Source organism: Narcine bancroftii, chromosome 3, assembly GCF_036971445.1.
Source record: "Narcine bancroftii isolate sNarBan1 chromosome 3, sNarBan1.hap1, whole genome shotgun sequence".
In the NCBI taxonomy this organism is placed as follows: Eukaryota; Metazoa; Chordata; class Chondrichthyes; order Torpediniformes; family Narcinidae; genus Narcine; species Narcine bancroftii.
Window position 1 is genome coordinate 171,199,478 of NC_091471.1, and position 24,374 is coordinate 171,223,851.

The window sequence follows — 24,374 nt, forward strand, 5'->3', positions numbered from 1 at the left end:
TCCAGACTCTTCTTAAATGCTGCCAGTGAATCTAATTCCACCACTCTCTCGTGCTTACCATTTTTTGAGTAAAATAGATCCTCGTCAGATCTCCTCCAAATCTCTTTAACCCTTTGACCAAATCTATACTCTCCAGTTTCATTCACCTCTAGTCTACTCAATATGGCTCAGTCATCTGCCATCATCTCCTCCTGTGCTCCAGGGAAAATTGACTATCCTCATCAGTCTCCTCATAACTGAAACACTCAGATAACATCCTCATGAACTTCCTCACCACCCTCTCTAGCATCAGCACATCTTTCACTGGCATGGTGTCTATAAGTGCATGGGAACTCTAGCTGGGGTTTCAAAGTTGGAGCACTAGCTCCCTGCTATAGAAGTGAATGCCTTGACTAGTGAAGGTCAGAGTCCCGTACGCCTCCTTGACCATATAATCTAACAGCACTGCTAATTTCAAGGATCTTTCTTTGGACTTGCAGACCAAAATCTCTCTGTTCCCCAATTCCTCCAAGGACTGTACCATTCATGATCTCTATCCTACTACATCCTCACATTTATCTTAGCCGCCCAACACCTCAATATCATCCTGTATCCAAGACAACCCTCCACACTGCTAACAATCTTCATATCATAAATTTACTGTCTAAGTGGTGCAGAGCAGCAGACAACAGTTACTCTAAACAAGATAGTTCTATACTTTCACAATGCTTTGACAGAAGGCATTTTTACACAGCCACTAAACAGCAGAAAATTTCAGGAAAGTTTCTGCTCCAGTGCTAGTATAAAAATGTCAGGACAGAATTTTTAATGCAAATTCCAGCTCATAATTTTTCTCCTCATACAAAGCATTCTTACAAAGCAACAGCAGTATAAATTGATTGCAGCCACCCCGTAAGAAATAAGCCTAATGAATACATTGTTTCTCCTCTAGCAAACTCCACAACACAGGAAGGCTGTGTAAAAGTGCCTTAAATGTGCCCTGAGCAAATGACCAGATTGGGACACACCAGAGGCAAGTGTGCTAAAAAAGAAAATTCTGAAGTTTGTGTAAAAATGCCAAGAGACATCATTCCCAAGTAGCCTAATCTCAACAGGATGTACCTACTTATTGCACCACATAAATCAAAGGACACTTACCCATGCAACTTCTAAAAATTATCTTACTGCACACCTTAAACACCCTTCTATCTACAGTTGAGGAAATATGAGCAGTTAATGCAACAAATTGGCTTTGCAAACAAGTAATCAGTCAAGTAGAGATCATCAAAAACTTTCAGCAGACACTAGTAAATATAGAGGGCCACAGACTTACTTTTTACCCAAGTGTCTTGCAACATCGGATCGCTTGAACCCTTCTAGATTGTACAGCCGCTTGGCCAGCCTCCTAGCTGCCTCCAGGTCACTCTTGTTGCCGTTGGTCACCACGTCTATGCCACTGTGGTGTGAGAACTGCTCCATACTGCCTGCTTCAAGGTCCCCATCTGGACGCATTTCTTTCAGGCCGCACTCACTGTGATAAAGGAGGAGGCAAAAGAGAGGCAAGGCAAAGAGAAAGAGAAGACATGTGAACTTCCAGATTCACCAATCCCACCAAACTGAGCAAACACCCAACAGGTTTCTGGGCCAACCTGTTGAAATTAGAAAAAAAATAGAAAAAGGTAATCAGCATTCCAGAGTGAGAGAGAACAAACTTTACATAGGTCACTTTATACAATCCACTTTAAATCGTGCAAATGACCTATAAACTCAGCTGTTTAGAGATTTTAACCATCCTTGACAGAGGCATCACACTGTATAGTTTTGGCTCTAATTGGATGACATGTCCACTTGTTTTCAATGCAGCTTTTAAATCATTTTAATAGACAATTTAAACTTAATCTCTAGTCTTTGTGAAGAGTCCTAGCCTGAAACAGCAACTTTTTTTTCTCCCAATGATGCTCCCGGCTTTTTCTTTTTCTTTTTAACCCTTTAATCTTAAATGAGGTAGCCCATTGTTTTATGCTCTTCCCCAATTCCCTGTCCATTGAAATCTGCATTTGACCCAATCCTTTTGATCTGCTTAAAAATCATTCTCAGTATTTATTTTCCATCACTGAACCAGACCCCAGGAATAAAGACGATTTGAAGTAGAAAGAAGGTCGAAATAACTATCCATGCAGGCTGTGAAATGCTGATGGTGGAAGAACAGTGATGGACTCCATCAATAACTCCAAAGCTGTGGAGTGAGGAATGATAGGCTCTATTAAACTTTAGATTTGTAGCTGGCCCAATTCCATGTACTCGACTGAGGACAGGGAAAGGGAGGTCGACCTTTATTCCAGGGTCACAAGGGGAAGAGTTACCAGAGAGCGAGTCACCAGTGGGGGACGGGCCAGCTATCCATTGGCAGTCACATATTCATATCACTACATTCACCCCCTCTTTTAAAACAAAAGCCCAGCCAAGTTAAAAGTCCAAGGGACTCAGCAGGTCAGATGGTCTCCTCTGCCTCTGTGACCGGTGCATTTCTGCCAGTGGTATAATGGTCGGCTCCATTGCCTGTCATGTGTCCTGAGGCTGGGGAGGGAGGGCTGGCTCTGTAGGAGGTGGGGCTTGGTTGTACATGGGGGTAGTCATGGTGGTCGGAGCAGCTGAAATTGGTTCTGGGGTGTAGGGCATGCATGGTGGTTAGGGGTGGGTCACTGACCTGCACTGAATCCCTGAGGGCATGGGAGTAGGTAAGGCCTGGATTGAAGTGGGTGGGGAATGGGCAGGGATCTCCAGCGTGCGTCAGATTCCAGATGGGGACCATGTCCTCATAGCCATCTGGGTGCACTATGTAAGCACACTGAGGGTTGGCGTGCATGAGTTGCATCTCTTCGACCAATGGGTTGAACTTGTGACCCTTCTGCAACAGGATGGGTCTGGGGATGAGAGCCAGTGTGGATCCAGTCACAGACTTCCTAGGGAAGGAAAACATGTGTTCATGTGGGGTTGCGTTGGTAGCCATGCATAACAGAGATTGGATGGCATGGAGTGCTTCCAGCAGGACTTCCTGCCAATGGGACACTGCCAAGCCTTTAGATTTAAGAACCAGGAGGAGAGGTTTCCAAACTGTGGTCTTTTCTCTCTCTTCCTGGCCGTTCCCCCGGGGGTTGTAACTGATCATTCTACTAGTGGCAATGCCTCTAGCTACCAGGTACTGCTGCAGTTCATTGCTCATAAAAGAGGACCCCCGATCACTGTGGAGAATTCGGGTAAATATGATGCGGAGCGCCTAAAAGATAGTGGAGGTCATGTTGGGACAGGGGATAGCAAAAGGGAACCTGGGGTACACGTCACTGACATTCAGGAAATATACGTTCCTGTTGTTTAAGGTCAGGGGCCCCTTGAAATCAATGCTGAGTCATTCAAAGGGGCATGTGGCTTTTATTAGGTGCGACTTGTCAGGCCGGAAAAACTGTGGTTTGCATTCTGCACAGTCTGGGTCAGGTTCTCAAACAATGATGGTGGGGGTATAAGGAGGGTGGAGAGACCGCAGAGAGGGACTGGCTGTGGAAGGTCCATGAACTGGGAGCTGTATACAGTGATGGGTGGTTGGTGCCCCCTCGAATATGACATTCCTGAACTGGCTTTGTAAGTCCAGCCCCAGAAGGATTGGTGCGCAGACCTGAGGCATTAACAGTAAATGGAAATTGTCATAATATTTGCCCCGCACGGTTAACAACGTAATACCCTACCCACGGATCTCGGCAGATTGGTCCTTTGCAGTCATTGATACCGTGCCGCTCATTGGTCTGATGGGGAGAGAGAGTTTATGAGCAGTGTCTGTGTGTATGAAGCTTTCACTGTTGAACAGGCAGTTAGTTCATTTCCCATTTACTTCAATCTCCATCATCGAGTGAGTGATTGGGTAGGGACTGCCTGATTCACGATGATGGACACCAGTACCAGGTCGCTATTGGAGGGAGAGCCTGGTCGGTAAGATGGCGGCCCCCACGTTGACCATGCGGTCGGAGAGGTGGATGAATAAGGTGGAAGTGATGCCATCCACAATGACAGAAGTGGAGTCAGGCAAGATGGCAATCCCCGGGTTGTGCATGCGGTCGAGCTGTTCGAGGCAGGAAGTGACATCATCGCTGCAGGAGGGAGTGAAATTGGGTTCAATGGCCGACTCCCGGAGGTGCACACAATGCTGTTTGGTAGGGAAGGCTACAACTTATACACTCTTTCATAGGGTCCTTTTTTCCCGCATCCCGAGTAGGTGGCTTTTCTCACCAGATAGCGTCACCGGGGGTCCTACTGCTGGCCATACGAGTAGCATTTTGGATAATCAGCTGTGGCGGTGGGGACTCCATGTATGGAGGCAGTCTGTGACGCCATGTCCCAGCATGGCTGCGCCCACGGCCTGCACGTAGAGAGTTCATTGCTGGCAGTGGATTCAGCATTGCGGTGGGTTAAATCTACAGTCTTAGAGAGCGGGAGGGCTCTCTGTAACGGCAGCCTGTCTTCCTTGAGCAGTTACTAGTGGATGTAATAGGACCTCACCCCAGTCACACAGGCATCCAAGATCAGCTCTTCCACCTACTGGTCTGTCGATGCTGGGGCAGGGACATCACCCCTGCATACTCGCCCCAGATCATGCAAGTCCCGAAAGAAATCATCCAGAGTCTCACCGGGTTGCTGCTTTCTCAAGGCCAGGAGGTTCCGTGAATAGACTTCTTTTACCTTTCTTTTACCTGCAGTTTGTAGAGGTTGTAGAGCTTGGTCATGGCTGCAGGGTAAGTTGTGCAGCCCCTGATTGCCAAGTACGCACGGTGGCTGACCTTCGCTCGCAGTAACTTGAGTTTCTTCTTGTCAGAGTCCATGAGTTCCTCAGAAGCTTCCAGGGTCTGTGAAGCACTCGATCCACTGCTCGTACAGCTCCGGGCATCTGTGGGTCGAGGTCTAGTCTGTCGGGTCGCAAAAGTTTGTCCATCCCGTGTAGAAGATTTAAAGTGTAAAATAAAGGCAATTTATGTGATTTAAAGGCTCTACCAATAACTCCAAAGCTGTAGAGTGAGGAATGATAGGCTTTATTATATTTTAGACTTGTAGTTGGCCTGATTCCGGAGGAAGTCAGCCTTTATTCCAGGGTCACAAGAGGACTTACCAGGGAGCGAGTCACCAGTGGGGGAATGGGCCAGCTCTCTATTGACAGTCACATATTCACATGGTCATATCACCACAGAGAGTCAGTTAATTTAAATGTCAAATGCAGATCTCCATCTCAGCATAAAGAGTACTTGCTGAATGTTAGGTTTCTCCTACACCAACTACATCAACCTGCAACCCAGGCCTTCAGTTAGTGGAATAAATTCTAACCCTAAACAGCTGAGGAATACTGAGCAATTCCTTGAAGTATAAAAGCAGACAGACAATTTAGTCAAGCAGAAATGAAAGATTCTAAGGATTAGTCTAGATGTGCAGTATATTTACCATGGAATTTGGCACTTCGGCAGTAAATATTAACATAGCATTGTGCCAAGAAGTTTCGCCTCAAATATGGTCCAATCTAACATCAATTTCCAATGTATTACACCATTTCATCATATAACTCCATTCATATGAGACTACCCTGTCCATTAAGCCTGGGCCAGATGATAGAATGAACCCATTAATTTTCTGCTAATTTTCCCCACTAACTCCTCCCAGATTCTACCATTTCATCCACACACGAAGGGGTTTAGAATGGTTAATTAAACCACTAAACTGCGCATCTTTGGGAATATGAAAGAAACAAGAACACCCAGGAAAAACTCGCATGGTAATAGAGAGTATGGGCAAACTCCACCCGGAAATGCTGGAGGTTAGGTTTGAACCAGTGCTTTTGGCCTATGAGGCACCAGCTGCCAACTCTCTGCTCTCCAGTATACTCGACAAATTGGCAGGATGAATTAAAGAAGGTTCAATAACACTACTCCAAGACCAGCAAAGACGATTGTGAATAGATTACCATATACATTATGCAATATGCACTGAAATTCTTACTTGCTGCAGCTTAAACCAGTACTTAAAAAACTATAAAAGTAAACTACAATGAATTTAAACAGACAATGCACAGGATGGGAAGATAATAAACATTCACAATAATTCAAATGCAAGAAAAATGTGATTTCCAAAAGTGCAGACAGTCTTGCCTCCTTATTGGAACAGCACATTTTAAGCACTTCTGTAAATGTGAATAATTATTTATCCTTTTATATTGATATTTTTTTCCTGTGTGGTACATTGTGTTAATTTGAATGTATACTTATTGTTTGTTAGCATTTTGATAGCTCGTAGCTGCAGCAAACAAGAATTTCATTGTATTTTTGCACTGTACTTATGTATATGTCAATAATCTGTGATGGACATCAAAAGCTGCACAGACCAGTTTCAAGCTAATGGTCTCAGAGGTCAACAGCTACAAGTTTAAAGAGAAAAAAAAAGGGCGGAATCCTCTGATCCTCACGGTCCTGAAAATTCTTTAACATTCTTTTAGGGCTTGAGATGGTGTGGGGCATTTGCCAAATCAGTCCTGCACTTTATTCAATACAAGACACCACGAACAACACTCATGATGAGGTGGCCTCGCAATGTGCAAACATGCACACAGGACTTCCACCACCCCTCGCCCTCACCTCCTACCATGATGGAACAAGGAGTAGACCAGTGTGTGGGTAATGGGAAGGGGAGTGGGGGTGTTAGTGGAGATTCAGGAGAATGAGGCAATAGGACTGGGAAGGAGAACAGTTGTAGTGGACTGGAGCAAAGATCAACAACCAAAAGCAAGGAGTGGAGAAAGATCGCAGTTCACTTGGGGAGGGAGGAAATTCATTTAAGGCATAAAGGGAAAACAACTTTCTTCCAGAATGACGAAAGAATCTTCATTCCTTTAGTGGTAATCCAGGTAGGCTTGAGGCCTTTACTAATGCACAAACAGATCTTCAACCATTGGGTAACACCTGCTCCAGTGTCCAAATCCCATTGGTTCATCAGTTGCAGATGTGCAGTTAGAGAAAGTCATGCCTCATGCAGATTATGCATTATACTCCAACTGACATCATAGTGTCTACGTGCACTTCCATTTCCTATGGAAGGAGAGCAGGATAGAGCTGGCGATACGAAGTATCCAACTAAATTTTAGTAAAATTCTCCAGGATAGCACGTGCAAATGCAGTATTTTACAATGCAACTTCTAAGCTGGGATCTTGAACACTTGAGGGACCAGACAATATTGGACCCCTGGGTCCCAAGACTTACCAGCATTGTGGAGGCACTCTCATAAGTTCCAGTCTGTTGCAGACCATTGTTAGACAACAACTGACCTGGTTAATCATCGCTCCTTTTAGGAAGGTTAAAAGGTAAAGAAGATGGAACATGTTCTGAATTCATCTAGCAATTAATCTATGGAGATGGATAATTAGCTCACGAAGTCCACATCCCTTCCCATATACTGTTCTACTGAGAATGCAGTAGATCAATTTGGTTTATTCACCTGAAGCAGATATTTGGCTACAGAGGCAACAAAGGAATTGAGCAATTTCACCAGATGAGACTGAATACAGAAAAAAAATAAACAGGAACTGTGTGCTTCAAGCAGATCTGCAACAAGTCCTACTCACTCATAAGACTTCATCTCAGCAACGTTCCTCTTCCAAATAAACCACAATCTCACAGTATCCACCTCTATACTTTTCCAGTTGAAAGGCGATCCTAGGCAGAGGGGTCTAAAGCAGACACATGGCAGGTGACATTCTAGAAATACATCTCCAACTGAGAACCCATTTTGTTTCTCCTTTGGTTGGACCCTAGGTATTTCATTGTTGGTAGCTGGTGATGTCACAACAGGACATTCATTACTGATAAAATTCTGCATTCTCTGTTGCCAAGCTAAAATATGACACCTCAGTTCTATTTTTCCTCGTCACAAAGACCATTCACTTCCAACAGAAGCTCAAACGGTCTCACCTCTCCCTTTGCTCAAGTCCGACTAGAGCTACCATCCATGTTCCTCTGGAAGGGCTCCAATCTTCTAGGATCCACATGTTTCAGCTCAATAAAACTCCACTGTATATGTCCTGACCAACAGTACATCCACCACACCTGTTCTTGCTGACCTACACTGACTTCTCAAGCTTGCATTATTTTGTTTCAATTCCTTCAAGTCACCTCCCTTCCCATTTACAAAATCTACAGAGCGTGGAGCCCCCATTCCTCTAGTTGCCCGCATTAAGCCCTCTTGTTCTCTTCCTCTGTTGATGCCCACAACTTCAGTCAGAGGCCCTATCTACTTAAAATTCTTCCTTCAATCAGTCAAGTTACCAACACATATTTTGCATTCTGCTCAGCATCTTTAGATGACACAGAGATAACCAAAGGTAACTTTACGAAAGGTAAAGAAATCTGAACACTACTGTCAGTAACTGTGCCAATCAACAAGACAATAACTCACGTTATGCATGGTTTCAGAACTCCAAAGGAAACTGGCCAATGGCAATTTTTCTCAAGCAAAATATTCCAGTAACAATTGGGTCTAGAGCAGTGATTCTCAACCTTCCCTTCCCACTCACAGCAATCCCACTTAAGCAATCCCTTACTAATCATATAGCATTTATGGCATAGGGATTATTTAAAAGTGGTATGTGAGTGGAAATAAAAAGGTTCAGAACCATTGTGTTATAGAGAGATTTTAGAACATGGAATTATTTTGGTAGTTTCAAATATGTACTACCCTGCACAAACAATTGATCAAGAAACCCAACCACAACCTGGTTCAGAGATGAACTAAAAACTGACTAATGGCAGGAATGTTTCCTTCTCATAGAAAATGGTGAGCATATTAAAAGGACTTGGAGAAAGATGCTAATAAAAATTCTAAGATTGTGGAGTGATGGTAGAAGAGTGTTAATAACATTGCAAGAATGTACTGTAAAAGATGGACAAAATGTCTTCACTAATTATATTCTCTGGTGAATTAAGGAAAAGAAGAAAGTGCCAAAAAATGGGTTCAACCAAGTGTTTTCAATTTGGTTCCAAGCTGCATTGTATGCAGAATATAACCAGATGTAACTCCAGATTGAACTATTTTTATTTTTTATTTTTCACACCATAAACCACATTAACCATGATACATACTTTTTCCTTTTCAAATATATACAGTGCCATTTTCTCACCCCCGGCCTACTCCCATCCCACCCTCCCTACCTCCCCCCTCCCGTCCATTTAAAGTACAAAATCTAGGATACATTAAACCAGTCAAACAATGTTGTCATTCAATAAAAATAAACAAGAAATTCCACTGAGTCAATTCTTTTCATTTCCTTCTCCTTTCGTTAATTTAGGTAGTGAATGTCCCTGGTAGGTTTTCACTATTGTGTTTCATGTAAGGCTCCCATATTTGTTCAAATATTTCAATATTATTTCTTAAACTATATGTTATTTTTTCTAATGGAATACATTTATTCTTTTCTATATACCATTGTTGTATTTTCAAATTATCTTCCGATTTCCAGGTTGACATAATACATTTTTTTGCTACTGCTAGAGCTATCTTAACAAATCTTTTTTGTGCATCCTCCAAATCAATTCCAAATTCTTTGTTTTTTATGTTACTTAGGAGGAAGATCTCTGGATTCTTTGGTATATTGTTTTCTGTAATTTTATTTAATATTTGGTTTAGATCTTCCCAAAATTTTTCTACTTTCTCACATGTCCAGATTGCATGAATTGTTGTTCCCATTTCTTTTTTTACATCGAAAACATCTATCAGATACTGTTGGGTCCCATTTATTTAACTTTTGAGGTGTAATGTATAGCATGTGTATCCAGTTATATTGTATCATACGTAACCTCGTATTTATTGTATTTCTCATCGTTCCAGAACATAACTTCTCCCATGTTTCCTTTTTTATCTTTACATTTAAATCTTGTTCCCATTTTTGTTTAGTTTTACCATTTGTTTCCTCAATCTCCTTTTCTTGCAGTTTAATATACATATTTGTTATAAATCTTTTGATTATCATTGTATCTATAATCAAATATTCAAAGTTACTTCCCTCTGGTAAACTCAGACTGCTTCCTAATTTGTCCTTCAAGTAGGATCTCAATTGGCAATATGCCAGCACTGTATCTTGAGTTATATTGTATTTGTCTTTCATTTGTTCAAAGGATACTAATCTATTTCCTGAAAAACAATTTTCTATTCTTTTGATCCCTTTTTTCTCCCATTCTCTAAAGGAAAGGTTATCTATTGTAAAAGGGAGTAACTTATTTTGCGTCAATATTAGTTTTGGTAATTGATAATTTGTTTTATTTCTTTCTACATGAACCTTCTTCCAAATATTGAGTAGATGATGTAATACTGGAGAACTTCTATGTTGTACCAATTTTTCATCCCATTTATATAATATATGTTCAGGTATCTTTTCCCCTATTTTATCTAATTCTAATCTAGTCCAATCTGGCTTTTCCCTTCTTTGATAAAAACCTGATAGGTATCTTAATTGTGCGGCTCTATAATAATTTTTAAAGTTTGGCAGTTGTAAGCCTCCTTGTTTATACCATTCTGTTAATTTATCTAGTGCTATCCTCGGTTTCCCCCTTTCCATAAAAATTTCCTTATTATTTTCTTTAACTCCTTGAAGAATTTCTCTGTCAGGTGTATTGGCAATGCCTGAAATAGGTATAATATCCTTGGAAAAATGTTCATTTTAATACAGTTTATCCTTCCTATTAGTGTTAGTGGTAAATCTTTCCAATGCTCTAAATCGTCCTGTAATTTTTTCAATAGTGGATAATAATTGAGTTTATATAGTTGGCCAAGATTTTTATTTATTTGTATACCTAGGTATCTTATTGCTTGCATTTGCCATCTGAATGGTGATTCCTTCTTAAATTTTGAGAAATCCGCATTATTCATAGGCATTGCTTCACTTTTATTTACGTTAATCTTGTAACCCGACACTTCTCCATATTCCTTCAATTTCTTATATAATTCTTTTATTGATAGTTCTGGTTCTGTTAAGTATACTATAACATCATCCGCAAATAAACTGATTTTATATTCCTTGTCTTTTATTTTTATCCCTTTTATATTATTTTCTGTTCTTATCAATTCTGCTAGTGGTTCTATAGCTAACACGAACAATAAAGGTGATAGTGGGCATCCCTGCCGTGTTGACCTGCTTAAGTTAAATTGCTTTGATACATATTGAACCATTTTCAATGATGCTGCAGGAGAGTTAAATATTGGCTAGAACATGTATGATTTCCCTGCACACTTTTGAAACCACAGAAAATGCCCTTTGTCATGATAATGAATATGTATGAGATGTACCGGAAGTCACGTGGTATGAGAGAGCGATAAGAGCACAAGCAAGAGAACAAAGGAAACTGGAAAATAAAGACACTGAGTTTACCTGATAAAACTTGTGTTTGATGTTTTATTTACTTCACATTTCGGGCCACAAATGTGACATTGGCGACGAGGATGAAAGAAGCTTGAAGAAAATTAAAGACTAAAGAAGATTACAAAGGATTAAACAGAACTTCAAGGTGATAAGAATTTTCTCTTTGACTCAGTACTTTTGCGGCTGGAATATTTCCTCATGGCTGGGGCAGACGGTGACTTTCTAACACATAGTGGAATTGCTCATTTTGACCCGACTGGTGATGCAAGCACTGTAAGTGTGAAGTGGAAGACATGGCTGGAAGAATTTGAATACTACGCCGACAGTCGTGGCCTATTTCTAGATACCGGTACAGTTGAACAAAAAGCGCAGAGCAGGGCGTTACTTCTTTTCACTGCTGGTCCCACGGTTCGGGAAACATTTAAGACACTTTTGAATACTGGAAGAAAGGATGAGTACCGGAAAGCGGTAGATGCATTAAATGCACACTATGTAGTGACACCGAATGCTACATTTCAACACCATTTGTTTCGGAGAACGAGACAAGAAGATGGCCAGACAATTGCTCAGTACGTGACGAGACTATGCCAGCTAGCTGATGGATGCAATTACATGCCAACTGATTTGGACAACCAATTATTGGATCAAGTCGTACAGCACTGTAGATCAGATAAACTCAGAAGACGTCTACTGGAAAGAGGGAGTGAGTTGGAACTCACCGATGCTTTAGCCATTGCTGCTGCATTAGAAGCTGTTGAAGGGCAATTTCATACCATGACCCTGAAAGACAACTCAAGCCAGCAAATTAAGAGGCTCTCACATCGCCATAACCAGCCAAGATATACGTCAACACAGGACGTGGAGTGTTATCGATGTGGAAACCGACGTCACTTTGGAAAAGACCCATATTGCCCGGCCAAAGGCAAAGTTTGCAGAAAGTGTGGAGGTAAGGACCACTTTGCAAAGTGCAAAAGCAAGTCCAATGCAGACCAGAAGAGGAAGAGTACAACTTCCAAAGGCAAAGCCTGGGGGAAAGGAAAGTATCCTGGAAAGAAAGATACGATTCGCCAGATAGACGGTGACGATGATGATACCCAGGAGGGACAGAGTTGTTACCAATTTACGTTGAATGATGTACGTCATGAGAAGGTCCCAGTGATCATTGGTGGAGTGACAGTGCAGGTCATTGTAGACTCAGGCAGTGACAGTAATGTGATTGATCGACATTTATGGGAGAAGTTGAAAAGGAAAAAGATCATCTGTACCTCAAAGAAGTGTTCCAAGAAACTATATCCATACACAGCAACCAAGCCATTGCAGACCATTGGATGTTTTACTGCAACTATTGAAGCTGGAGATAAGTACACCGAAGCAGAGTTTATGGTCATAGAAGAGAGGGGAGAACCATTGCTGAGTAGAAGCACAGCGCAAGACCTGGCAATACTTCATATTGGAGCTTGTGTCAATTCAATTCAGTCATACGAGGATATGAAGCAAGAATTCCCCGCAGTCTTCCAAGGAGTAGGAAAGCTGAAAGGTCGACAGTTGAAGCTAGCGGTAGATGAAACGGTCAAACCCAAGGCACAACCAATGCACCGAACTCCGTTTGGACTTCGTGGGAAAGTCGAAGCCAAAATTAAAGAATTGATCGAACAAGACATTATTGAATCGGTGGAACATTCGACACAATGGGTCAGTCCCATAGTGATTGTGCCCAAATCAAAGGGTGACATAAGACTATGTGTTGACATGAGAATGGCCAATGAAGCTATAATTAGAGAACAACACCCTATACCAACAGTGGAGGAAATACTTCAAGAACTAACTACCAGCAAGGTATTCTCAAAAATTGATCTGAAATGGGGCTATCATCAATTAGAGCTGGATCCAGGTTCCCGAGATGTAACAACATTTGTGACTCACTGTGGATTGTATCGTTACAAGAGACTATCATTTGGAATTAATGCAGCTTCAGAGATCTACCAGTATGAAATCCATCGAGTGATTCAAGGCATTCCTGGAGTTGTCAACATTTCTGACGACATCATAGTCCATGCACCAACGAAGGAAGAGCATGATAAACGGTTGAGGCGTGTACTATCTAGGTTACAGGAAGCAGGCCTTACCGTGAATGGAAACAAGTGCCAGTTCGGTGTGTCAGAAATGGACTTCATGTGTCACAGACTTACACGGGAAGGACTAAACCCTGCAGAGGCCAAGGTGAAAGCTATTGCAAAGGCACGTGCACCTCAGAACGCAACAGAGGTGAGGAGTTTCCTGGGATTGGTCAATTTTTGTGCAAAGTTCATTCCTAATTTTGCTACAGTGGCAGAACCACTAAGGAAACTAACCAGGAAAGGTGTACCATTTCATTTTGGATCTGAGCAGAAGAAAGCGTTCACAGCGCTGAAGCAAAGCCTGACAGATGCAAAAACTCTTGGATATTACGATCCGGCGGCATCAACCAAAGTCATAGCGGATGCCAGCCCGGTTGGTTTAGGAGCCGTGTTGATCCAGATGCATGATGGAGGACCGAGAATCATTGCCTATGCCAGCAGATCGTTATCAGATGTGGAAAGAAGATACTCTCAGACAGAGAAAGAAGCACTCGGACTTGTATGGGCCTGTGAGAGGTTCCATGCATATTTATACGGCATTGAATTTGAACTCATCACAGATCATAAGCCATTAGAGGTGATCTATGCACATAGATCCAAACCATGTGCCAGAATAGAGAGATGGGTACTCAGAATACAACCCTACAAATATAAAGTAATCTACATTGCAGGGAAAGCAAACATTGCTGATCCGCTGTCCAGATTGGTGAAGGTTGGTGGTCCACAATTCAAGTCAGAATTGGGAACAGAAACAGAGAGCTTTGTACGCTTCGTAGCTATTCAGTCGACACCGAAAGCTGTGACTACGAAGGAAGTCGAGAGAGAATCCGAACGTGATCCAGAACTCATGGAAGTAAGAGAATGCATACAGAGTGGACAATGGGACAAGTGTACTCACAAGGCTTACATTCCCATTAGAGACGAACTTTGTTGCGTCGGACAGTGTGTATTAAGAGGTTGCAGATTGGTGATACCGCAAAGATTGAGACAGAAGATCGTATCCTTAGCGCATGAAGGACACCTAGGTATTGTTGGTACCAAGCAAAACCTCAGGACCAAGGTATGGTGGCCAGGTTGTGATAAAGATGCAGAGAGATTTGTTAAAACTTGTCACGGATGTCAAATCACAAGTAGGAGTAATCCGCCAGAACCGATCCGGAGTACGCAACTCCCGACAGGACCATGGATCGACGTAGCTGTTGATTTTCTTGGACCTTTACCGACGGGTGAATCAATTATGGTAGTGATAGATTACTACAGTAGATACTATGAGTACGTGGTGTTGAAGTCCACAACCATTGAAAAAACAATATAAGCGTTAGCAGAGATATTCGCAAGATATGGATTACCTGTTACATTATACTCTGACAATGGTCCACAATTCATTTCAGAGACATTTGCGGAATACATGAGGACCACAGGCATCCACCATCATAAAGTAACTCCGAAATGGCTGCAAGCCAACGGAGAAGTAGAGAGACAAAATCAGTCAATTGAAAAACGATTGAGGATTGCACACGCTGAAGGACAAAATTGGCGAGAAGCATTGCTATCTTATGTGGCTGTCTATAGAGCAACGCCTCATGCAACCACTGGAAAAAGTCCTGCAGAAGCATTTTTTGGGAGAAAAATCCGCACAAAAATGCCAGAAATAAAGGAAATCCGAGACGACCAGGAGATGAGGGACCACGATGCTGAAAAGAAAGGTGCAGCAAAGCTGTACACAGATTCGAAACGTGGAGCCAAGTACTCAGACATCATGCCAGGAGATAATGTTCAAGTGAGGCATGAAACTGGTGGTAAGCTAGACACACCTTATTACCATCAACCCTATACTGACATATCCAGAAGTGGCAGTATGGTGACAGTCAAGTCTGCGACTGGAGTCCTGTATAAGAGAAATGTATCAGGTGTAAAAAGGTACCAGTCCAGAGATACATCGAGCGAAGAGGTTGAAAGGCCAATACGAGATGCTGAAACTGAGAGACCTGATGATGTTCCAGAGGGAGTTACCAGCACTCCTGAAGAAGTGACTAGAGTGCCAGAAACACCCGAAGCCGTGGCGAGCAGTATTTCCGACGCTGAGAGTGAACAACCGAGAAGCGACGACAATATTGCAGGCAGGCCGAAACGAAACCGGAAAGCGCCCAAACTATACGAAGACTTTGTGCCATAGTTTTAATAAGAACTTTTGACAGTATTTTAATCTTATATCATAAAGTATGAGTGCTGTAGGAAGTAAATTTTATGTAGTTGAGTTATAGTATTACCATTAGTTACGATGTTTGTAGGTTTCTGAGAGATATTGGTGAGTGAAGGTAAAGTTTATTTCTGATTAAAGGAGGGATGTCATGATAATGAATATGTATGAGATGTACCAGAAGTCACGTGGTATGAGAGAGAGATAAGAGCACAAGCAGGAGAACAAAGGAAACTGGAAAATAAAGACACTGAGAAGTTTACCTGATAAAGCTTGTGTTTGATGTTTTATTAACTTCACATTTCGGGCCACAAATGTGACACCCTTCTGCCCAACTTGTTCATGTTTCCAATTTGACATTCATAGCTAGTCATCATGTTGCCTGCACTTGGACAATATTCTTCTAAAGCATTCTAATTCATACATCTGTCCAAATGTTTTTTTAAGATTATAACGGTGCCTGCTTTTAGACTTTTTTTCTGGCAGATCAATCCACATATAGACTATCCCCCATGAGAAAAGGTTGCCCTCTTGAATCTCTCATTTATCTTAAACCTATGCCTTCTAGTTCTGGAAACATCAATTCTGTGAGCACGTCCTCAGAATTTTCATAAACTTCTATAAAGTATATCTATCAAATCTATTCCTACAATATAAAATGTCAATTAAACTTTTATATTCAATTTGTCTGCTCTGAGGGATAGCACCTCCAAACTGTGCAAAACTCCCTCAGTGCTACAGTGTAGAATCATTTGATAATTTCATCCCATTTTGAAAAGGTTTTGAACACTCAACCTTCTGAATAAGAAGATGCTACAACCTGTTTCCCAATGAACTGCAGGTGTACATGTGGGATGGTAAGCGCAATCACAGCACGTTTGTACAGCATTCCTGTTCTATTTTATACCAAAAATCGGTTCTTCTTAAAGTTATAAAATCAGACACGTAATATATACTGGAAAACTGCTTAAAATCCTCACATTGACTGTTCTTTAATTTTATGCTGTATATTTGATTGTTAGTTTTAAAAATTGTGGCATAAATTGCACAAAGTAGAAATCGAGTTTCCAATTTTTTTAAAAATAATGGTTTAATAACCATTCTTATCCACAAAACTGGTCACATTCCTAGAATGAAAAAGCAATCATAAAGTTTCAGTTATGACTTTTAAAGATAACATTTCAAATTAGGATACATCGTTTTTATAATTGGTAAACTAAAATACTCTTAATTTTGGTCATTTTTAGTGATACAAAATCAAATGAGGTGCTAAATTCAAAAAATATTCACTTTCTCTGATAAACCTAACTTTGCAGGAATAATAAAAATATAGAAGATCACTGCTCCTATAAACATTTCAATGCATCAGAGAAAATTCTTTATTAAAAATAAATGAGTTTCCACAAATATATCCAATCCTGCAGATGCAGAGAAGCTTTTACATTTGTGTTTATGAATCCCTTCATCACCAGAGAAGCAGGGCAAATTAAAGTATTTTGTACTAATATTTAACAGAAAAGGAAGGAAATCCATCTGTTTTAAATGCTCGTCTCTGTGAGAGTAGCACAAAAATAGATTGTTCTGCAAATGCTTTGACCATCGACACCAAGTGAAAATGTAATTTGGAAATTCCCAAGTTACTGGTACTAGCACAAAAAAAAACAAGTCACTGTCTTAGGGGGCAGATGGATGACTTTGGCTCTCAGGTTCTATTTTATAAATATATATATATGTAAAGTTTTTTCAAAAAAAAATTGCCCCAGGATATCACATTTCCAAAAGCCTTCTTCACTCTCATCAGTGACCCCATCTGTGAAGCATCTTGGATGGATGCTGGCAGACCTGCTGAGTGTTTCCAGCATTTTGTTTTTGTTTCAGATTTCCAGTATCTAAAGACCTTTTTTTTGGGATTTTCTGGTTTGTCAACTGTAACATCTCATGCCTGCTGCCAGAGTTGCCTGAATAAGCCTCCAGTGAGATGCAAAATCCAGAGTAATTGATCCACATCAGAAGTAATGCCATGGAAAGGGTGTCAATTGGGCAGAACCACTGATCATTACATTCCATCCACAGGAGCAAGAAACTAATTTCCTGAATCTCTTGATACTTTCTTGGATTTCCTGGTGTCAGGAGAGGCAACATGTCCCATACCCTGATCCTAGTTCAGGATCCTCTCCAGATTAGTTTTCAGTGAATTTCCAATAGGATACTGGATGGGTATTGGAAACCAGATGTGACAATCTCAGTGTAACAGGAATGACCTCTATGCAACACTACAGATTCTTTCCATTCACTCAAATCTTGCATGCGACATAAGAAGTAGTGAGATATTAGATAGGGTGCAAATTTCTTAGTTTTATGGTCACAGGCACGGAGCATGTGGGGAGGATTTTCTGAAGTGGTCAGTTAAAAAGTTAGTGTTCTAAATACTACTAAAAACTATACAGCAGGGGTTTTATTTACACCAACATTAGCTTACCTGGTAGAGGATTCTGTACTAACAGCACAATTGCTGAACTTCTATTTCTATTTAGTCACACAATATGGTGTCAGACTCCATTCAGTTCAATCAGACTGAGTGGCTTCCTAGTCCACTTCAGAGGGCAGTTCAAAGTGGTGCAGAACTGGTTTGTACAGAAAGCAGACCATATTAGGTTAGTAGCTTCCTTCCATGTGGTTTTACATTAAACTTTATTTCCTGGTTACTTTTGTATTACCTACTTTTCAGATTTTGTTTTGAAAGGAATTCAAGTAGTCATGGCAGGATTGGAAGTCCCCACTACACATTAAAAAAAATCCTCAAAGTTCAGCCACAACATAAAGTTCACACGTGCATCAGGTTGAGTAAGGAGTCACCCCAACGATTTACTCGGTTCCAATATGTGAACACCAACAAATCCACATCTTAGACTGCCCCCACACAAGCTGTCCATTTCCCTATTCTGAAAGGGAATACTCATTAAAAGAAGCATCACTTCCCTTGTTGAACTTAAAGGTTGGGAGAGGAAGGTAGTTCAAATTGATTCAAACCAAGGCTTTAAAGATGAAGTGAATGTTCCTCAATTTATATCAATTTCAAAATAGGGGCTGACTGAGGTTTTAAAAAAAACATTTTGCTTCAGCTATTTGGACTGCCCATTCATGAATATTTTTCTCTCTTTCTTTATGATGTTCTTAAAACATACATAACATTAACACTTGTATGCCTCGGTCTAAAATTTTGTTTAATTACTTGCAAAATATTCCAGGCTTTTATTTCAATGATAATGAAGATATTTGTTTGTCAGTCATTCAATCCTTCGATGATCAAGATAACATGGCTACAACATACCAGACCTTACAAATGAGACTTGGGGTGGGGTGGAGGGAGAGCAAACATGGGGCAGGGGTAGCAGAACAAGGGATGGAAGATGGGTGTGGGATGTTGGCAGGAGCATATTATGAGGATAGGAGTGCTCACCTAGGCAAGGCAAAAGTTGGCCATCCATGCCAAGTTATTTTGGCAGTTAGACCAGCTGTAACAACAATGTAGAGCAATGCCAGTGGAACAAATACTTGGGCCTGACTTGTGGGCTACGTTTCGCAACTTCACACAGAATTTCTGGCACAGTTTCCCATAATAAATCTTGAATTAGAAACAGCACTTCTACATTTCACCAAACTGCACTGGATCCACTTTTAAAGCAGAAATAAACTGGGTTTGTTTTTTTTTTCCTTTTGACTGCCTGCACAAACTTCTCCACCTCTTCTGTCCAATAATAGACCAGGCTCATCCTGCTGTCAATAGTTTCCCTAGAAATGAGGCAACTGACTCCTCTCCACCCAAGAAAATCATAGGCAAGTGGTATGCTTTCCAGTTTGTTGAGTAATGGCCAAACACTTGACTCATTCCTGTTCCTTCATTGATTATAGACATTGTCTGCTAGAAGTGTAGAGTGCAGTCATCGTGCATGAAAAATGTTAAACAGACGCATCGGAGAAAGTCTACAGCACCTCACTACATACAGTCTTGTGAAGTAACAGAGGGGTGTCTCAAAGGGAAGAACATAAATGTGTGACTTTTGTTTCACATTCATCTCCAAAAGTTGCAGAAGATGGAAATAGCAAGAAAACCAATGGATACAGTCAAAGCTTAACCTACAGTTGTAAAATCAGTTTGGAAGGACACATCCAGACAAAGTCCCTCTCCAAAGAAGCATTTCAGACAATTGTTTTGTACATATAATATTAGTTCCACTGCCCCTTTCTTTCAATCTCCTCCCCTGCTCCTACTCAGTGGTAAGTGTTTGAAACTGGATTGTAAATCAGACAAATAAACAGAGCAGTGCAGTGCGACAGGATTCAAGAGTGGCCCCATGACTGTTGGATTCATGTTGAACTTTGGATGATCTGCTTGCTCCTAGTGTTTGAAAAAAAAATCAGCTTGATATTTCTGGGGTGTGTCCCATTTGTTTTGGCAAAAAAATCTCTTGTTATTTTGTTCTCCACCATTAATCTTACTCCAGTTACACAAACTTACTTGGCTCACCCTGTACTCAAACTCCCCTTTAAGATTGGTCTCAGTAATGTTCCAGATCAGAGCATCGCTATGGCCCTTGAAAATCCATCGAGCCAGGCCTGAATAGTTGCTTTTCATAGTAGGACAACATCAATGATCATCTGTATAGCTCAAAGCAGGTTGTCTGGCCCACCGAGAGTACACCGCACCATCAAGAATTCAGAGAACATAAGAAAATAGAACATTACAGTACAGGCCCTTCGGCCCACAATGTGGCGCCAATTTAATATAAATCCGCTCAACAAACTAAACTCATAACCCCTCTATTGTTCTTGTACCCATGTGACTATCTTCTTTTTAGCTTGGCTTCGCGGACGAAGATTTATGGAGGGGGTAAATGTCCACGTCAGCTGCAGGCTCGTTTGTGGCTGACAAGTCCGATGCTGGACAGGCAGACACGGTTGCAGCGGTTGCAGGGGAAAATTGGTTGGTTGGGGTTGGGTGTAGGGTTTTTCCTCCTTTGTCTTTTGTCAGTGAGGTGGGCTCTGCGGTCTTCTTCAAAGGAGGTTGCTGCCCGCCAAACTGTGAGGCGCCAAGATGTACGGTTTGAGGCGATATCAGCCCACTGGCGGTGGTCAATGTGGCAGGCACCAAGAGATTTCTTTAGGCAGTCCTTGTACCTCTTCTTTGGTGCACCTCTGTCACGGTGGCCAGTGGAGAGCTCGCCATATAACACGATCTTGGGAAGGCGATGGTCCTCCATTCTGGAGACGTGACCCACCCAGCACAGCTGGATCTTCAGCAGCGTGGACTCGATGCTGTCGGCCTCTGCCATCTCGAGTACTTCGATGTTAGGGATGAAGTCGCTCCAATGAATGTTGAGGATGGAGCGGAGACAACGCTGGTGGAAGCGTTCTCTATTGTACTAGTCCCCATCTCCACCCCGGCAATGCTTTCCATGCACCCACTACTCTCAGTGAAATAACACACACCACTCACTTCTCCCCTAAGCTTTCCACCCCTCACATTGTACAGATGTTCTCTGGTGTTTGTTCCTCTCACCCTTGGAAAAAGATGCTGTCTGTCCACATCATCTACATCCCTCATAATTTTGTAGACAATCACTTAGACAAAAGTAATTTTATTCTTCCACATCCCCATCAATGCCTCCCAGATTCTACCACTCAACTACTCACTCAGCCAATTACTGTTGCAACTAAACCAGCAACCTTCACACCTTTGGAAGGCGGAAGGAAAATGGAGCACCAGGAGAAAACCCAGGGTGAATGGAACACTTCACACAGATAATACCAGATGCCAGAACTGAAGTTGAACAAGAACATCAGCATAAGTTGTGATGTTTGTTCAATACACAAAAGTGCTGGACAAACTCAGCAGGTCACAGAGCATTCTTTAAGGAGCAAAAATATTTAACCAATGTTTTGGGTCTGATATCTTTGCCAAGATACGATCAAAAAGCAGTCAGGTACCTGAATAAAATGGTGGGGGAGGGGCAGAGGAGGAACACAGACCCACAAGCAAGACTTTGTAAATAATGGATGGGGTGGATGGGCAGGCAAGAGAGAAAAATTGAGAAGTGATGGGGAAGAGAATAGCTCTCTAAATGCAGAAGGAAGGGGTTGGGGAACAAGAGGTGTTACAGAGTATATAGACAAGATGAAACCTCATCATGAGGATAAGGGTAGTGGAGAACAATCTGTATCAGAGGTGTAAATTGTTAGATAATAGGTGCTGGAGTAGCCCAATTGGCCCATTGAGCCAGCACCTCCATTTATCGGATCATGGCTGATCTTTCTCTTTCAATAACCAATCCCAGCTTTATCCCCATAACCCTCAACTCCCCTGCCCACAAGAGCCTTATCCAACTCTCTCTTGTATCTATCCAGTGAATCCACCCCCACTACCTTGTGTGGCAATGCATTCCACAGATCCACAACTCTCTGGGTAAAAAAAGAATTATCCTCATTTCTGTCTTAAATGGCCTCCCTGTATTCTTATCTTCCCCATGACCGACATCAGGCTGACCGATCTATAATTTCCAGTATTCGCTCTCCTTCCCTTCTTAAAAAGTGGTACAACATCAGCCACTCTCCAGTCTGCAGGCACTTCGCCTCAATCTAAAGAACTTTAGAAAAGGTCGAAAAGTACTTCCACAATTTCCAGAGCAACCTCTCTAAGCAACCTGGGATGCAGCCCATCAGACCCTGAGGACTTATCAAGCCTCGGTTCTAACAATTTGCTCACTGGGTTGAGGAAGTAATGGATCATACGATTATGGAAACCAAATGTGAGGGTAACCTTAAAGAAACCATGGGTACTTGTTATTGGAGTTCTCCTTATAATCTGGTACTGAAACCAGATGGAACTGTTAGGTTCTGCGTGGATTATAGGAAGGTTAATTCAGTAACTAAAATAGATGCTTATCCTATTCAGAGAATAGATGACTGTATTGATAAAATTGGCAAAGCTAAATATCTTACTAAGTTGGATTTGTTGAAGGGTTACTGAGTGTGTCTTTAAATGAGAAAAGAATAATTCAGCTTTTGTAACTTCATCCAGTTTATATGTTTTACATTTTGGCATGAAAAATGCCCCTGCAGCATTCCAAAGGATGATTAATTTGGCAATCCAGGGGTTAACACATACAGATGCTTATATTGATGACTTGGTCCCAAAAAGTGACACATGGAATTGGACAAAAGGAATTGGACAAAAGGAATTGGACAAAAGGAATTGGACAAATTCTTTGCAAGATTATCCAAAGCAAACTTAACTGTTAATTTAGCAAAAATTTAATTTGCAAAGGCCACTGTAACATACTTGAGCCATGTAGTTGGTCATGACAAAGTTGCACCTATTCAAGCTAAGGTGAATGCAGTTTCTGAGTTTCCTATTCCCAATGGCATGAAAGCAGTGAGAAGATTTTTAGGATTGGCAGGATATGATAGGAAATGTTGCGCTTCCTTTAACCAACCTTTTGAAGAAAGAGGAGAAATTTATGTGGACTAAAGTTTGTCAGACAGCTTTCGAAAATTTAAAGATGTTATGCCATTGCCCTGTGTTAAAATCTCCTGATTTTGACAGACCATTTTATTTAGCAGTGGACACCACTGAGGGGGAAACAGGTGCAGTTTTATTACAAAAACATAATGAAATTGACCATCCAGTTGCCTACTTTTCAAAAATATTCAATGTTCATCAAAGGAACTATTCCACTATTGAAAAAAAAACTTTCGTCTATCATATTTGCTCTGTAGAATTTTGATGTACATCTCGGTACCTCTCATGAACCAATTGTGATATTTACTGACCACAATCCTCTGGTGTTTTTGAATAAAAACAGAAGATTGTTAAACTTGAGTTTAATATTACAAGAATATAATCAGCAAATTAATCATATCAGAGGTACAAATATTGTGATAGCAGATTGTTTGTCAAGATGTTAAAATTGATCATGTATAGAAAAATTTACTCTCAACATTGGGTTACTTTATAATAAAATGTTATATATTGGGCATTGTCATCTCTAGCGATTTTAAAGACGAGTTAAAATTCTGTTATAACTAAACTAAGAGTTAAAATTCCTTTAAAGTGGGAAAAGTGTGACAGAGCATATGGATGTTTTTGGGAGATAAATTGGGAAAGGTTTGTTAGAGTAGGACACATACAAACAATTTAAAACAGCTTATTTGAATTACTGGAGCTCTACTAATCCTAGACATATTGGCCCCACAACCTTTGCAAGAGCTTTGGAGAGTGCCCAAGAGACTTCACTAATGCATCGTTGTTTGCAAAAAGGCAACAGATGAAAGATCTTGTCAGAGCCGCAGATTGCCTGGAACAGTTCTGAGGGTCTTGTGGTTTGGCAAGCAGAGAGAAAAAAAACAGGCTTTCTCAGAGAGAGAGAGAGAGAGAGAGAGAGAGAGAGAGAGAGAGAGAAAATTAGAATAGTAAACAATTTTTAAATAGTGTGGGAAAGTTGGTAGCAATAACATATAAACATAACAATTACAGCACGGAAACAGGTCATTAGGCCCTTCTAGTCCGCACTGAACCAAACACTCCTCTCTAGTCCCACCTACCTACACAATGACCATAACCCTCCACCTTCTTCTCATCCATATACT

The 24,374-nt window shown here is 41.2% G+C and overlaps 1 protein-coding gene across 16 annotated transcripts in view; it reads right to left on the reverse strand.

The window, feature by feature from the left end:
• psd3l (pleckstrin and Sec7 domain containing 3, like) overlaps nt 1-24,374 on the reverse strand; it is a 538,648-nt gene that overhangs the window by 177,257 nt on the left and 337,017 nt on the right. For 14 of the 16 annotated variants that reach the window (XM_069925817.1, XM_069925820.1, XM_069925819.1 and 11 more), the window contains one exon: nt 1,313-1,510. In XM_069925817.1, coding sequence (XP_069781918.1) covers nt 1,313-1,510 — 198 coding nt within the window. Of the gene's footprint in view, nt 1-1,312; nt 1,511-7,625; nt 7,895-18,207; nt 18,294-24,374 lie in introns of those variants that run through there. The other 2 variants (XM_069925833.1, XM_069925829.1) reach the window with 2 other exon arrangements.